Below are 18140 nucleotides of genomic sequence, written 5' to 3' on the forward strand. Positions count from 1 at the left end.
ATCGGGAATTTCTGAATGTCCTTCCTTTTTAAAATAAATTTAGAGTACCCAATTCATTTTTTCCAATTGAGGGGCAATTTAGCATGGCCAATCCACCTACCCTGCACATCTTTGGGTTGTTGGGGCGAAACCCACGCAAACACGGAGTATTTGCAAACTCCACACGGACAGTGACCCAGAGCCGGGATCGAACCTGGGACCTCAGCGCCGTGAGGCAGCAATGGTAACCACTGTGCCACCGTGCTGCCTCTGAATCTCCTTCCTGACATAGTCCCGGAGCTGCAGGTATCTAAATAATTCCCCCTACCCCAATCCATATTTCTTCCCCAACTTATCAAGCCTCGCAAAATGACCTCCCAGGAACAGATCTTCAATACCATGACTCCACTCCCCTCCCATCTCCAAAACCTCCCATCCAATTTACCTGGCCCAAATCTATGGTTCCCCCTAATCGGCATCTCTCTTGACAGCGCCCACAACTTAAATAGCTGCCTCCAAGTCTTCAGCGTTCCCACCATCACCGGACTCCCAGAATATTTACCCGGGTGCCAATACCCTCGGCCCCAAGCCTGCACAGACTCTCCTCCATTCTAACCCACTGGGACTCTCTCTCTCTCTCTCTCCCCTTTCGGCATTCATCGCCCAGTAATAGTACAATAAATTTGGGAGGCCCAACCCCCCTGTCTGCCGTTCTCTCTGCAGAAGTATCTTCCTAACCCTGGCTACCCCCGCCCCCCCAAGATAAACAAGGTGGTCAACGTATCCTCCTCCCTGAAAAATGCCTTTGACAAAAAGATCAGCAGGCACTGAAATCGTGGCAGCACATTCATTTTAATCGCCTGCACCAGACCTGCCAGCCACCTTGCTAAATCTGCTTTCACCCTCCACACCAAGCTGTGCAGCTGATATGTGACCATAAACTGTGCATCATACAGGTCCGCACTCGATATCCGGGCAGTGTACACAACGCCTTCATCCTGACACACTCGCGATTCCTGATATATTTGAGACGCCCCTCCCCGCCCCCAGCTGGGGTTTGGATCCTGGGTGATGGGGATTATCCATTGAGGTCATGGCTGATGACATTGATCTGTAGTGCGTAGGCCGATGCGGAGACCTGCTACACGATGGCCATAGAGCAACCAGGAATGTGATTGAGCGGTGCTTCGGCCTCCTGAAGATGCAGTTCAGATGCTTGGACCGCTTTGGGGGGCCCTTCAGTATAACACTGAGAGGGTCGCCTGCATTGTGGCGGCCTACTGCGTCCTCCACAATATGACGCAGCAGAGGAGCGATATGCTGGAGGAAGAGGATGAACAACAGGCCTGATGAGGAGAATGTGGTGGAGGATAGGCAGGACATGGGGCCCAGGTATTGCTAGGACCAATGTGCACGAGACCCTCTGATCGTCTCCAGGTTCACCAATTGGGGTGGGGGTTGCTGGCCAGGGGCACGGACACCTCATCCCACTCCCCCACAAAGCATGACACTCCCTCCGTGATACATAACCTGCCGCAGTACAGGGTATGAGCCCTGGGTTGGCAGCATCAGCTGGTATGGTCCATGGGATGGAGGGTGATGACAACCCACTCTGCGATGAGCTCTGGTACTCTGCATAGTGTGACAACGTCTGAATTTTACTCACGGTAGCTCTTTCCACCATCCACCTGGGTAATGGCTAAATGCGAGCTGACTATTCCATCGCAGGGTCCCATTGAATCCCTGGGGTGACGGTGGCTGCAACCTGCCTCGGTGTTCTGTCAGATACGTGTGAGGGGTGGGCTGGTCTGGGCTTGCCAGCGGGGGGATGGGGAGCCTGGGCCACCCACACTGTCCGCCCATTTCCCCTCCGTAACTGTAACAGGTGTTTAATGTGAGCAAATATATACAGGTTTGCCCTACCCCCTATAACTAAACTGTGCCCTGCACTTAACTGGTGTCTATCTTTCTAGCCTTCCGTCCCTAACGCTACGTCTAGGTGGTTCGGCAAGATTGGAGGTCTGCTGTGATTCCCGCTCTGAAACCCGGGTCCCCATTGGTGGGCATCTTCTGGGGCGATTGGGCCCGGCTGCTGCTCGGGTGTCCCAGGTGACATGGTGTCGCCCTGTTCTGCCCACCAGATGCACCGGGGCAGGGGTTTGTGAGGGGGGAAAGAGTCTGAGATGCTGCGGTGTTCTGGCAGGGGAGTTACAGGCACACGCCCCATCAACTCCTCCTCACGTGAGGTGCCCGATGGCCCCCGGGCTACTCCATGGGACGGGGCTGTGAGCGGAGCTATCCCCTGAGGCTCACCCGCCAGCAGGCGCTACCAGTCATGAAGCACAGGGAGTGGACCATCTCCATCTGGGACTGCGCCACATCACCCATTGACTCTGCATCCACCTTCTGGGTTTGTGTCACATCAGCAGTGACTGGGCCACCTCCCTCTGTGTCTCCGCCACGTCGGCCAGTGCCATGTCAGATGGATGTATCTTTAAGAAATGGGTGTTTATCATATAACTGCATTGATGTCAGAGTGGGGGTGGAACTGGGCTGTCTTTCTGTCTTTCACTTTCGTTTTGAACTGTATTGCTGCTTTCTGGCTCTATGTTTGGTTTTGTTTTGAGTTGGAGAACTGCATTCAAACAAGAAGCTGCATATCTCTCTCCCTCTAAAAAATGTCTCCAGATCACTTGATGATTTCAAAGTAATACCTGTTTCTGTAGAGAATTTAAACCTGCTGTCTTTGTTAAAAAAGGGTTTAACTTATGGATGTTGCTCGGAAAGGTATTAAGGGTTACCTATAGAGTATTGTATCTGTGGGGTGGTTGATGAGATGTTTACTGTGTGTTTATAAAATGTTAACTGGGTTCATAGAATAAACATGTTTTGTTTTTAAAATACTTAAGGTTTCTGTTGCATAACACATGGAGAGTGGACCCTTGTGCTCCCCATACCCAAAATCTATTAAAAGTCGTGGCTCAGGTGAACTCCATGATATACTTCGGAGTTTTCTAAACCCTGGTCCATAACAGCCTGGACAATGCCACCAATGTTACTAGCCATGGCCTGCTATGACTGGGCCATGCTCAGAAACGCTGCTGCGATGTCCAGATGGCTCTGGCACATGGTTGCCTGTGAGGCGGTAACCCTGCCCTGGTTCTCGACCAGCACCCGCGCAGAATATCTCAGGCTTTGGACATGAAACCATCACCCCGAATGCCTCCACTGCGGACGCCACCTATGTGGTGTTGGCCTGGGTGGCACACATGGTCGGCACCACCTCCTGCTGCTGCTAGCGGTTGGACCCCTCCAACTGCACCTGCAGGTACTGGATACTCGCCAATAACCCCTCATGTGATCGCTGGCTCTCCGACTGCATCCCCACGATTGATTGGACTACCCGTTCCAAAAGCCCAAACCCGTCTGGATGGCAGCTAGTCCCTAGGGTCTGCCTGCCCTCCCCTCTGTGTTCCTACCTCCACCTGCTGTACAGGACCAGCTGTGTGGTGCGCAACAAAGAGTGTCCCAGGAGCCTCTCCACTAAAGTGCCCAACCAAGCTGCGTGTCTCTGGGATGGTGGAAGGTGTTGGCGATAGCTGTGACGGGAAATCTGTGTCATCCTCCTACTCGAGCTCCTGAGTCTCGGGCAGAGGGCTGGGGTCCAAACTGCTCTCATCGCTGCTCAGCTCACCGGAGAGGGGGTCTAGTGTTGGGGTGGCGGGGGTTGACACATCCGTCTCGGGGAACCGTAACTAAGCGGGGTCTCACTTCCTCGCGCCAGTGGCCGAACTCCACCTCGGCGACCTCCCTTTCCTCCGGGCCGCTGACCACATCCCGGGCGTTCTGCTCTACCATGGTGAGGGGCCGTAGGTCGGGCTGTCCTCATCCTGTCGTCTCCGGCAAATGTGTGTGACTTTCTCCTTTGGGGGGGGGGGGGGGGGAGAGGAGGTCTCCAGATCAGCATCCATGAATCTTGAAGCTGTTCTTCTTGCTGCCATCATGTTGATTGGGATGGTGTGTGGGGTGTGAAGTGTGTATATGCGGCTGCAACCTGTCAGCCTCGTGAGGTGTCAGTCGCGAATCCGGCACCGTTTCTCATTAGAATTGTTTGTGTTCTGCGTGGCGCCGGTGCTAGCCCTTTACCAGTATTGGAATCGGTCCAGGTGCGGCGACAATTTTGCTTTTGTGGAACTCCACAAATTCTGCGTCGGCATTAACACTTAAGTCTCAGAAATGGAGAATCCCGCCCAAGTCTTTCACTTTGTCTATGACAGTACAGCTAAATTGTAAAATGCATTGTGAAAGAGTTGATGGTATGGACGTACACCAGCAAAACCCTAGAAATGTATATTTTGTAAAAGGACAAACTTGTCAGACCTCAATATAGATCACGTTTTAGGATATTCAGAAAGAAGTTCCAAATGCTGTAAATGTGACTTGCACATCTGGGCTTCATTAGAAACTTTTGGTAAGCAGCTGTTTACTTGTATCACTTCCCCAGACTGTTTTCTTCCCATTTCCCAGTTATCCCACCCATTACCCCACAGAAATTTAGAATGGGAAGGGAGAGAATGACAAAAGGAAGCAAACAACATATGAGAGTAACAGGAAACAAGCAATAAAAAATGAGGGAAAGCTAATGACCAGAAAAGGATAGAAAATGAACCAAAAAAGAATGTGATACAAGGGAAGATGAGAAAGCAAGAAGTGAGGGTGCGGAGGGAAGTTAGGGATGTGTGTGTGAAGTAGAGAGATTATTGTCTTTTTTCATCATTTTGTTTTGATAGTAAACTGGAGAAATCATTCCGCTATTATTTTAAAATCACTTCCCCACAACCGTGTTCTTCTTTGGTTTGGCCCAGAAACTCTGGCATTCCTAAGAGCCTTGGACTTTTAGAACCTTTGTTGACTGAAACCGGTTTTTCTATAAATGTGCAGGTTGTCCCAATTTATTTCAGTGTAATTACCTAAGATTGTTGTTAGGCGGTAACACTAAGACATTTGGCTGACCTCCAGATGTAATACTAGCCTTCTCTTGGAGCTTGAAAATAAGACCGTTTATGGACTGATCTAAATAGTTACATTTAAATTTGAGCTGCAAGTTCACCACTGTGATGTATCGTGCTCAGATGACTGAAATTTCTTTACTGTGGAAAAATAAGCAAATTCTGTCTTTCATAATTGTATTCTTTAAAGGGTAAGATACGGTTAATTGCAAAACCGTGCCTGAAGAGCCTCAATTTGGCATTCAAAAGAGAACCTGATTCTGGGAATTTATTAAAAGTGAAGTCAATACATTGAATATGCAAGTCTCTGAGGGCCATTATTCAAACTCTGGGTTATACTGAATAAGCTGTTGCAACATATTCACTGCTGGAGCTCGTCACCTGCAATGACCACGTAAACCCATGTATGTGGATGTCAGATGACAAGATGAGGCTCAACTATTACACCTCCACAATCAATGTACTAAAGTCTACACTCCTGCATGATGAATGAGTACTTGGGGTACAGGGTGCTGCAATTGAGAGAGCATGGAAAAAATTTGGATTTTGAGAAAAAAGTGTAATGGCATCCAAATAACCATCGATTGAAAAATAGAGAAAAAACAATGTCTTATTTACTCCTATGTTCCAGTAGAATGCTTAAATAAGCAAAACCCTGATGGGAGGCATAATAAGGTAGATCTTATCAGATTTAAAACTGAGGTTTTAACGTTTGTGTAGACTATAATGGAATTTTTGGCTGCAACTAAGGAACAACTAGTTTGTGAACTAGCTTCAACAATGAAATATGGGTTGTGTTCTGGGTGACTGAGTACATTATTTGAAAATAAATTATTCAGATTGATCTCCAGATTATTTTCTTAATAGTTTGTAAGTTAAGAATTTTAAATTGAGCAACTTGATTTAATTGTTATTGTAAAACAGATGAAAATATAAAAGATTTGACATTGGTTTTAAGCATGGCAAACTCATTGTACAATTCTGTACACCAAAACTATTGTGAGCTTATTTGCTAAACTAAATGTCACTGTTGGGAGATAGCTTGTTGAAATAGAGGACTAGCCAGGTCAACTTGGAATTGTTCCATTTTCCTTTTTTTTAATAAACATTTTATTGAGGTATTTATGGTTTTATAACTATAATAGAAGAAACAGTGTACATACAAATATAAACATAGTGCAAAAGCCATCTTCCTCCCTCACAGGTCCCACATTTTCTAATATTCTACTCTAAACTAAACTAAACCCCAGCCGTGTCCCCCCCCCCCATCTGCTGACGGTTAATTTTCCCCAAAGAAGTCGACGAACAGCTGCTACCTCCGGGCGAACCCTAACATTGACCCTCTCAGGGCGAACTTGATTTTCTCCAGACCGAGAAAGCTAGCCATGTCATAGACAGTATCATAGAATTTACAATGCAGAAGGAGGCCATTCGGCCCCTCGAGTCTGCACCGGCTCTTGGAAAGAGCACCCTACCCAAAGTCAACACCTCCACCCTATCCCCATAACCCAGTAACCCCACCCAACACTAAGGGCAATTTTGGACACTAAGGGCAATTTATCACGGCCAATCCACCTAACCTGCACATCTTTGGACTGTGGGATGAAACCGGAGCACCCGGAGGAAACCCACGCGCACACGGGGAGGATGTGCAGACTCCGCACAGACAGTGACCCAAGTCGGAATCGAACCTGGGACCCTGGAGCTGTGAAGCAATTGTGCTAACCACCATGCTACCGTGCTGCCAGGTCTCTGACTTCGGGGGCTTTAAGTCCCTCCAAACTAATAATATCCGTCTCGGGGCTACCAGAGAAGCAAAGGCCAGAACGTCTGCCTCTTTCTCCTCCTGGATTCCCGGGTCTTCCGACACTCCGAAAATCGCCACCTCTGGACTCGGTGCCACCTTTGTTTTCAGCACCTTGGACATGACATCCGCAAACCCCTGCCAGAATCCCCTCAGCTTCGGACATGCCCAGAACATATGAATATGGTTCGCTGGTCCTCCCGCACACTGCTCACCTATCTTCTACCCCAAAGAACAGCTCATCCGGGCCACTGTCATGTGAGCCCGGTGAACGACCTTGAACAGTATCAGGCTGAGCCTGGCGCATGATGCGGACGCGTTGACTCTGCTCAACGTGTCCGCCCAGAGACCGTCCTCTATCTCTCCTCCTAACTCCTCTTCCCATTTGTGTTTCAGCTCCTCGATCTGTGTTTCCTCTGACCCCATGAGTTCCTTAATAAATGTCCGAAACCCTCCTTTCTCCCACCCAAACTCTGGAAAATACCTTATCCTGTATCCCCCTTGGTGGTAGAAGCGGGAAGGTTGAGACCTGCCTACGTAGGAAGTCCCGTGCCTGCAGGTACCTAAACTCATTCCCTCCCGCCAATTCAAATTTTCCCTCCAACTCCCTCAGGCTGGGGAAGCTCCCCTCTATAAACATATCTCCCATCCTCTCGATCCCTGCTCTCTGCCATCTCTGGAACCCTCCATCTAGCCTTCCCGGGCAAGCCGTTGATTATTGCAGATTGGAGACCAGACTGATGCTCCCTCTGCTCCCACATGTCTCCTCCATTGCCCCCAGACTCTCAGGGCCGCTACAACCGCAGGGCTGGTGGAGTACCGTGCTGGCGTAAACGGCAGAGGAGCCATTACCAACGCCCCCAAACTAGTGCCCTTACATGATGCTGCCTCTACTCGCTCCCATATCGACCCCCCACCACCCACTTCCTAATCATGGCTATATTCGCTGGCCAGTATTAATTACCCCCTATTTAACTCGCGGGGTCTTACCCGCCCATACTAAGCCAGAGATCACCTTGTTGACACGTTTAAAAAAGGACCGTGGAATAAAGATGGGGAGTCACTGAAACACAAACAAGAATCTCGGGAGGACTGTCATTTTCACTGTCTGTACCCTCCCAGCCAGTGACAGCGGGAGCACGTCCCACCTTCGAAAATCCTCCTTCATTTTGGTCTACTAGTCGGGCCAGATTTAGCTTGTGCAGCCGTTCCCATTCCTGTGCCACCTAGATGCCTAGGTACCGGAAACTTCCTCCCACCACTCTAAACGGCAGCTTCCCCAATCGCCTCTCCTGCCCCTTCCCTGGATCGCGAACATCTCACTTTTCCCCATGTTCAATTTATAACCCAAAAACCGTCCAAAACCCCCCAGGATCTTCATGATTTCTTCCAGTGGGTCCGACACATACAAGAGCAGGTGGTCTGCATATAGTGAGACTGTGTTCCACCTCCCCCCCCCCCCCCCCCCCCTTTTGTAAAACTCCACTGGGTACCCGTCCGGTCCTGGGGCTTTACCCGACTGCATGACCTTCAGCCCTTCTGCTATCTCTTCCAACCCGATCGGGGCCCCCAGCCCTTCTACCAACTCTTCGTCAACCTTCGGGAACCTCAGCCTCCCTCAGAATTGCCTCATCCCCGCCGGCCCAGCTAGGGGTTCCGACTCATACAGCCTGCTGTAGAATTCCTTCAACGCCTTATTGACCCCAGCTGAATCTCCGACCAGGTTCGCATCCCTGTCCCTTACTTTCCCAATCTCTCTGGCTGCCTCCCGCTTTCTAAGCTACTGCGCAAACATTCTACTGGCCGTCTTCCCATATTCATAAATCGTCCCCTCGCCTTCCTCAGCTGCTCTACTGACTTCCCTGTAGTTAATAAGCCAAACTCCGCCTGTAGCCTTCGTCGTTCCCTTAGAAGCCCTGCCTCTGCGGCCTCCGCATAACTCCTGTCGACCTGTAGTATTTCCTTTATCAGTCGGTCCGTCTCTGTTCTGTCTACCTTCTCCCTGTGGGCCCATATCGAGATCAGCTCCCCTCTAACCACCGCCTTCAGCACCTCCCAGACCACTGCAGCCAAACCTGTGTCGTTGACTTACAGATAGTTCTGGATACATTTCCTCAGCCCCCCACACACATCATCTGCTAAAAGTCCCACGTCCAGCCTCCAGTTGGCTACCCTCCTTGCTCACCTGTAGGTTAACCCAGTGCAGGGCATGATCCGAGATCGTGATCGCTGAATATTCAGTGTCCACTACCCCCGTCAGTAAAGCCCTATTCAGGACAAAAAAAGTCAATCCGGGAGTACACTTTATGCACGTGCGAGTAGAAGGAAAACTCCTTCACTCTCGGCCGCCCACATCTCCATGGGTCGTCCCCCCCGTCCCCATCTCTCCATAAACCCCTTTAGCTCCTTTGCCATTTCTGGCATCCTGCCTGTCCTTGAGCTAGGCCGGTCTAGCCCTGGGTTAATGACTATGTTGAAGTCCCTTCCCCATGACCTTATTCACTTATGTGAATCCAGGTCCGGGATCTTCCCCAACATCCTCCTTATGAACTCCACAACATCCCAATTAGGCGCGTACACATTCACGAGCGCCACCGGCAGCCCCTCCAGCTTCCCACTGACCATGATGTACCGACCCCCCATCCGCAACTATTCTTCCCACCCAGAATGACACTTGCTTGTTGATCAGGATCGCAACCCCTCTCGTCTTACAGTCCAACCCCGAGTGGAAAACCTGTCCGATCCATCCCTTCCTTAATCTGACCTAGTCAGTTACTCTAAGGTGCGTCTCCTGCAACATTGCCACGTCCGCCTTTAGTCCCCTCAAATGCGCGAACACGCATGCCCTCTTAGGTTCCATGTGATCAGCCTGGTTGGGGGGCTTTTCACCCCCCACTCCTTCCGCCGATCAGCCATCACTTTTCTTGGGCTAGTCTCCAGCCCGCGCCCCACGCATCCACAGGCCCGCCCCCAGACAGCCTCCGTCCCCGACCTCCCTTTTGTCCCACAGCAAAAGTCCCTCCCTGTCAGCAGAACATTCCCCCCCCCCCCCCCCCCCCCCCCGTAACAGCACTATACAAACAGCCCCCTTCAACAAGCATAACATCTTCTCACCCCCCTCACTGCGCTTCCGTGAGCTAGTCCGCCCAGCTAGCTTGGTGGCCCCCGCCCATGGTGCCTGACATTTTCCCACCTATTGTTCCCTCCCCCCCACCCTTGCTCGGACACACATATGCAAACGAAAACAATCCCAACCCAATTGCCCAAAAGAAACACAAAGAAAATCAAAAAGAAGATCCAGCATCTAACATTCACACCTCCATCCCCCATCAGTGCAAATGCAAACTTTAACTCACACAGCTCATCCGCAGGACCCAAATCGATACAGAAGGCATTACAGATAACGTCCAAAAACTTTTTAAAACATGAACGCTGCAGCAAAGTTCAGTCCAAACACCTCGGTCCGCTCGGGAGGGGGGGGGGGGGGGAGTGGAGAGAGGTAGTGGGGTGGGGGGGCTCACCCACACGCGGCTTCCTCGTTAGAGCTTTGTGCGCCCTGTCCACCTCCAAGGGTCGGGTGAACGTACCCTCCCCCAGTAACTTCTCGAACATACCCGCTATCTTTGCCCCTGCGTCCATTCCTTCGGATTCCTCCAGGGGACCCACGATTCTCAGGTTCTGCTGACGGGACCTGTTCTCTAGATCCTCCACCTTCTCCTGAAGCCTTTTCTGTTGGTCTCTCAACATCCCCACCTCCAACTCCACTGCAGCTTGGTGTTCCTCCTGCTCAGTCAGTGCCTTCTCCACTTTCTGGATTGCCCGGTCTTGAGCATCCAGTCTGAGTTCCAGCCGCGCAATCGAATCCCTAATCGGGTCCAAGCATTCCTGTCTCTGCTTGGCGAAGCCCTCCTGTATGAACTGCATCAGCTGCTCCGTCGACCGCTGGGTCGTCGAGCCAGAACTCCAGTCGTCCGCCATGCTTTCTCCCGCTGCAGCCTCAGCCCAAGCCTTCTCCGTTCGCCTGTTTCTTCCTTTGCGTGCACTCCTGGTCCGCCTCTCCACGCACTGATGTAGGATTCCTCATCACAGTTGCATCCAACATCAATTTTCCAAATCAGATCCGTCAAAAAATCGGGGAAAAGGTCCAAAGTTCCGAACCAAGTGGGAGCCACCAAATGTGCGACATACTCCTTCATAGCCGCCACCGGAAGTCCATCGAATTGTTCCATTTTCAACAAGTCAAAAGCTGTAATCTAATAGTACAATCTACTTCTTTCAACCTACCAATGTGATTGGTTGTAATGTAATTTGTAAAATAGAAGCTTTAAAAGCTGAAATGTTTTAATCATTTGTGTCAACCCTTCAGCTTCAGTATGTCTGTGATTTGAAAGATTCCCCATCAACCGTTTAATTAGAAACACTTCTTATTCACAGTAGTGAACCAGTTGGCTTGGACCTGAAATACTTGCAGAAGAGGGAAGGCGGTAAACCAATTTTATCTCGAGGGGCACTACTACAGAAGGCATCATGTCCATCTAGTGCAGGTAGTAAAGTAGTTGGACGAGATCAAACTTTTGAATACATTATACAAGTTTTCATGCCTGTCGATGAAGAAAATTGTAATAACTGGAAGGTTGTAATGTTTGATTTATATCTACTTTTAATTTTTGCTTTAAAAAATCAGTCCTTAAGAAAATCATACAGTACATTTTTAATCCATAGTTATTTAATACAAATTATTGGATAATTTGTTTTTGGTACAAAAAACATTAAATGATCATGAATTCATTGGAACAACTGGATATAATCCAACCAACTGTTGACTTTTTTGTGCTGTTTAGTACTGAACACAAAGTTATAATGCCCATTATGGTGTCAATGCAATTTGGAAAATGCCTGCAAAAGTCTACAAGTAAGAACAAAAATAGAAAATGTTGGAAATACTTAGGATGAGTACAGCTCCAAGTAATACTCAAAACATTTGACACAATCCATGAATGCAGCTCACTTAATCAGCCCTCCGTCCACCACTCTTAAATATTTCACTCCCTTCATGACAGGCACACCATGGATGCAATGTGTATCTTCTACAACTCACCAAAACTCCTTGAACAGCACCTTCCAAACCTGTGACCCATAGTATCTTGAAGATCAAGGGAGGCAGATCAATGCGAACACCACTATCTGCACGTCCTTTTCCAAGTCACAAACATCCTGACTTGGTAATATATCACCATTTCTTCACTTGCGTTGAAATACTGGAACTGCCTTACAAAACAGCACATTTAGTGTAGCGACGTATACAGATATACTGCAGCAGTTCAAAAAGGCACAGTAACTAACGCCCTTCTCGAGCAACTAGGAAAACACAATAACTTCAGCCTTGTCAATGATACCTAGATTCCATGAACAATTTATTTTTTAACTAGCAGCTATAGGGAGAGAATAAGGACTGCCCAGATGATTCCTGAGTATTTCCAGCATTCTCTTTCTGATTTTCAGCATCCAAAGTGTTTTGCCTACAAATAAAGGACTTCAGCATATTATCCATGTATGCATGCATATATATATGCATCTAGAGCTTAATACAAGAGCAATTCTACATAAGATTTGAGAGGTGTTCGACATGGTGATGCCTTCAGTTTTCTCTCCCTGTGGGGGTCTCTCAACATCATCTCTCCCTGTGGGGGTCTCTCAACATTATCTATCAGCTTGGCTGAGATTACCCAAAACTAATATCATCATGCTTCATGGCACAGTGCATTGGGGGGAGTTTTCTTCAGTGCATGTCTTAAATTTTTCCACCCACCTGCCCCTATGTTACAGGAAAATGTGTACAACATCTTCCTACTTCATCAACAATAAATAAGCCACTTAAGAAAATCATAGGTTCACAGGAGAGTCGAGGTGAAACGTTCGTCATTTTGGAAATAGAAAGTAGCTCTAGCAAACTAATTAAGTTTTCAGGAGTAATAGAAATGTTTATAATTAGCTGGTGCCTGTCCTAAATTAGGTTCTGCTCACCTATCTTCCAGTTCTTGATATCTACATTCATGCACCATCTCCCAGTGCTTTTAAAAAAACCAAATGTAGAATACCCAATTCTTTTTATTTTCCAATTAAGGGGTAATTTAGCATGGTCAATCCAAAAACCCTGCCCATCTTTGGGCTGTGGGGGTGAGACCCACGCAGACACGGGGAGGATGTGCAAACTCCACACGGACAGTGACCCGGGCCGGGATCGAACACGGTTCCTCGGCGCTATGAGACAGCAGTGCTAACCACTGCACCACCATGCCACCTCTCTCCCAATGCTTTTACTTAAAATATTTTGTCCTCAACTTTAAATCCTCCAAGGTGTCATATCTTTCAAATAGCTATGCAATCTCAAACATACCGATCAGACTTTGGCACTTTAGTACATTACCCCTTCTCTCACCTCAGTATTGGTAATAGGAGCTTCAGCTACTTGAGTCTCTGTCCCACATTCACTCTTTGTATCTTTTGGATCAAACATTGGATCATCCTCCTTACCTCACCCTCCTAGCTATTTATGAAATTCCTGCAACACATATACTTGGGTTAAGCGTTAAGAAATTTGGCTGAATTTTCATTTAGTTGTGGAGGGGAGCGGGCCAGCAATTTCTCACTACCGCCTGGCATGCTGAGTTGCTGGCATGTTTCTTTCAGGCCATTTTGGAGCACACTGCATTGGTAACCTGACCAATGGATGAAGGAAGCCTCCCATTGTGGGAGGTGTCCCTCTACAATGATCGGCGGCAGTGGTTACTTTTTATACCATCTTCAAAATTCTTCAGAAGGTGCCTCTGTCAAATACCTACATCACCCACTTCTGCTAATGGGACTGCTGATCTTTCGGTGCTTGGGATCTTCTAATGGCCCTCCAGCCACAGGTATGCACTCTCCATACACCCTTAATTGGATGGGGCTAAGTGGTCACCTCCTCAAAAAATGCCGTCAGGTTCCTGGCCACAACATTCCCCAACATATGCCCAATGTTGGGATTAGGATCCTTGAATGAAAACGTTAATAAAAATTCTTCAAACAGGTTTTGGAAATGAGCAATTGATCATTTTTAGCCAGCAAGTATAATTACTTCCTTCTCTCTTCTTTCTCCCCACCTCCATTGTTTTCTGGATGTTTATTTAGTGCCAACTCGTCCGCCTGTGCCAAAGCAAGGAAATCCGCCAACAGTGATGTCTGCCTACTTCCCTGGACAACAGCCAAGGCTCCCTGCATCATGAAGAAAGAACAGTAACACAACTTCTCAATATGGATCATAATCATGAAAGGAGAAAGGAATTTTCTTCCCTTTGATTAAAAAAGGGCCATCAGAACACATCACTGCAAGTATTGCAGTGATACATTTAGACCTGTTTGTCTTTTGTAAGAAATGACTGAACTGGGCAGTGATAATTAGCATAAACCCAGGTGCTCATTCAAACTGCCAGAATACACTATTGCCATTTTCAGAATATAAACTTGCATACAAATACAATCTTCATTTGAGGGAAGGTCTTCCATGCAGACCGCAGCAGTATACCAAAGTACATATGATAGAGCCAAGAGTCTATATTTTGTGCCTTGCAGATTACTAGTATTGTGTGAGTGATAGATAATTTGGTAGAGGTAATTTGGAGCAATCAAGGTATGTGTATCAGGGCAATAAATCTTGGGAATTTGGTAACAGTGAAGAACATTGGCTACCTTCTACATGCAGAAACTGGGACTTTCTTCCTCCTGCTTCCTCCTCCCCCAACACACACACTTGAATATGTCCTATTGATATTAATGCAAGGGCATCACGGTGGCGCAGTGGTTAGCATTGCTGCCTCACGGCGCCAAGGTCCCAGGTTCGCTCCCGGCTCTGGGTCACTGTCCGTGTGGAGTTTGCACATTCACCCTGTGTTTGCATGGGTTTCGCCCCACAACCCAAAGATGTGCAGGGTAGGTGGATTGGCCACGCTAAAATTGCCCGTTAATTGGAAAAAATGAATTGGGTACTCTTAACAAGAAATAAATAAAATTAAAAAATTAATATTAATGTAACTACAAACCTTTAGCGGATAAAACTCTCGGCATACTTTTAAAGTTGATGCACATTGTTTTTCTATGATGTTGTCAGCATTAGCAATATCTTCGACACCACTCTTGTCTTTTGGTGTTTTTCTTTTTGCTCAACCTATCCTATCTCAGAACCTAGCTGGGATCGCATGAATGGTATCTGTTGATTCTTAACAAAAGCCAGCAGTTTCCGTAGGATCGGCTATCTTAACAAACTAGTTGCAAGTGCACTGTTGTCTTTTTTAATACATCAGATTTGAGACAATTATCTAATAATTGAAATCAGTTTTGAATTCAGTTTTCTTCAACAATTATTGGAACCTTACTGTAATTCAGTATATACAGTCAGTATTACAATACAGGAATGGGTCGTCACTGTCAAACACTGGAGGGTATACGGAATTGTTGATGATTAGCACTGGAGGGGGTAATTACAGACATGTTTGGTCTTATTAGTAGGGCAGTAATTATGTACTTTTTGTATCTGCAAATTAAATTTGATAGTTGCATAATAAGGAAATTAGAATCCATTTTGTTTGATGGAATGCACCTCAAAATTATTAAGTGCCATTATTTATTATGCCCTGTCAAATTATTTGCCTGGAAGCATGAACTACTGCAACTTTCTGTGTTTTTCTGAATTCTATTACTTTGATAAGGTGACTAATATAATTGCATCAGGGATTTTAAAGCACATCAGATGTACAGATCTGACATTACGTTCCCTATTGTGCTGTAACTAGTAATTTATGACCTCTGTTGTACTGAATATATGTCTATGTAAAAATTGTAAAATATTTTGTATTTAAAATGAGTGTTGCATACATATTTTGACTGAATAAAATATATGTACTTTTGCAGAAGAGATTGTGACCCTTCATTTTTAAAAAAAATAAAGTTGTTCAGATCTGCCATCAAAAGGTATAACTGGAAAATGAGGTGGGGAAGAAGACATGAAGGTTATTTTAAAAATAAAATCATATACCAAACTAGGAGAGCTCACGTACTAGAGGAGGGATGCACAATGAGGCAAGTGGCCTTTGTCATCCCTGGTTTTTCTTGTGTTTTCATGTTCTTATTTCCTGAGATCTCACCCTTACTGAATGTTGTTCTGTCGGCAAGGGCAATGCTCCAGAAAATTGGCCATTCTTCAAAGAGAATGAGTGTTAGAAAATTATATAACAGTGCAAAGTGTATTGCAGACTAGTCTAATTCTGGCCTCGCCCAACATCTTGTATGTATTAGGATTTGGACAGGAGACCACTAGAAATTACAGAACTAAAAATCAAACCTGATTGCAGCAATCATAAAATGGTTGTATTTTGCATTTGATTTGAGGGAAAGAAGAATGGAATCCAAGATTAGAATTTAAAAATTATATAAGGACAATTATGAGGATATAAAGAAGTAACTGGCTAAAGTGAGCTAGGACATTACAAGGGACAGATCAGTCCGATGCTGTGGCAGACATTTAAGGAGATACTTCATGCCACTCTTCAAAATGATTGAGAAAGACAAGGAGAAGGATACACCAGCTGTGGCTAAATAAGGAAGTTAAAGATAGTATAAATTTGAAAGAAAAAGCATACAATTCCATGAGGAATAGTGTCTGGTCAGAAGATTGGATAAAATATAAAAACAGCACAGAATGACTAGAAGAATGAGAGAGAAATTGTACGGGAGAAATCTGGCTAGAAATATAACATGTTTCTACAGATATTTAAAGAGGAAAAAATTAGTGCGTGTTGGTCCTCTAGAGAGTGAGTTGGGAAATTAATAATGGAAGATAAGGAAATGATGGATGACTGGAACATATATTTTGCACCTGTCTTCCCAATAGAGGACACATTTCACAACTAAAAGGTGAAAGGGAGGCAGGAACTTGAAACTGCTGATCATCAGGTATAAAAATTATTAACAAAAAATTGACACGTCCAAAATTACTTCATTCTAGGGTCTTAAAAGAAGTGGCTGCTGAGATAGTGGCTGCATTGGATTTAATTTTCCAAAATTTACTAGATTCTAGAAATGGCTCATCAGATTGGAAATCAGTGAATGTAACATATTCAAGAAAGGATGGAGACAGAAAGCAGGAAACTACAGGCCAGTTAGCTTAACATCTGTCAGGGAAAATGCTGAAATCCATTATTTAAGGAGGTAATAATGGGGCACTTAGAAAATTACAATGTAATTAGCTAAAATGAAAAGGTTTGACTAATTAGAATTATTGGGGGAAGTAACTAGGAATGTGTACTTTAGATCCTCAAAAAGCATTTGACAAATTTCCACACAAAGATCATTACACAAAGTAAGATCAGGATTTGTTACCTGAAAGAAAACAGAGTAGACATGAATAGGTCATTATTGGGTAGGCAAGATGTAAAACAAGTGGAATGCCACAGAGATCAGTGCAGGGACCTCAACTATTTATAATCTACATCTATAATTTGGACTGAGGGACAATGTATAGTTGATAAATTTGCTGATGACAGAAAGATTGGCAGGAAAGTACATTGTGAAAAGGATGTAGCCTGCAAAGCAGTAGGTTATAGATAGTGATGTAAATGGGAAAAAATCTGGCAGATAGAATATAATATGAGAAAATGTGAATTTGGCAACTTTGGCAGGAAGAATAGAAAAACAGAATATAGTCTAAATAGAGGTTGCAGAACTGAGGTATAGGGATCTTGGTGTCCTGGTACATGAATCACAAAAGTTAGTATACAGAGACAGCACGTAATTAGGAAGGCAAATTAAATGTTGGTTATTGCAAGAGGAATGGAATATAAAAGTAGGGATGTTTTACTACAGATGTACAGTTCATTGGTAAGACCACTTCTGGAGTACTGTGTTTAGTCTTGGTCTTATTTAAGAAAGGACATAATTACATTAACAGTTCAGAGAAGATTCACTCAACTGATTCCTGGGATGAGGGGGTTAAAGAACAAAGAAAAGCAGAAACAGGCCCTTCGGCCCTCCAAGCCTGTGCTGACCATGCTGCCCGTCTAAACTAAAATCTTCTGCACTTCCGGGGTCCGTATCCCTCAATTCCCATCCTATTCATGTATTTGTCAAGGTGCCCTTTAAAAGTCACTATCGTCCCTGCTTCCACCACCTCCTCCGGCAGCGAGTTCCTGGCACCCACTACCCTCAGTGTAAAAAAAAAAAAAAAAAACGTGCCTTGTACATCTCCACTAAACCTTGCCCCTTGCACCTTAAACCTATGCCCCTAGTAATTGACCCCTCTACCCAGGGAAAAAGCC

At 46.0% G+C, this 18140-nt stretch overlaps 1 protein-coding gene across 4 annotated transcripts in view; it reads left to right on the forward strand.

The window, feature by feature from the left end:
• The window catches only part of LOC140429573 (spindle assembly abnormal protein 6 homolog), a 122790-nt gene extending 107050 nt beyond the window's left edge, over positions 1-15740 (forward strand). For 3 of the 4 annotated variants that reach the window (XM_072516751.1, XM_072516754.1, XM_072516756.1), the window contains 2 exons: positions 11227-11339; positions 13963-15740. In XM_072516751.1, the coding sequence (XP_072372852.1) occupies positions 11227-11339; positions 13963-14057 (208 nt within the window). In that variant the 3' untranslated portion in view covers positions 14058-15740. The remainder of the gene's footprint in view (positions 1-11226; positions 11340-13962) is intronic. The other variant, XM_072516752.1, reaches the window with a different exon arrangement.
• The last annotated feature ends 2400 nt before the right edge of the window (positions 15741-18140 follow it).

The sequence above is a fragment of the Scyliorhinus torazame genome, chromosome 9, assembly GCF_047496885.1.
Source record: "Scyliorhinus torazame isolate Kashiwa2021f chromosome 9, sScyTor2.1, whole genome shotgun sequence".
In the NCBI taxonomy this organism is placed as follows: Eukaryota; Metazoa; Chordata; class Chondrichthyes; order Carcharhiniformes; family Scyliorhinidae; genus Scyliorhinus; species Scyliorhinus torazame.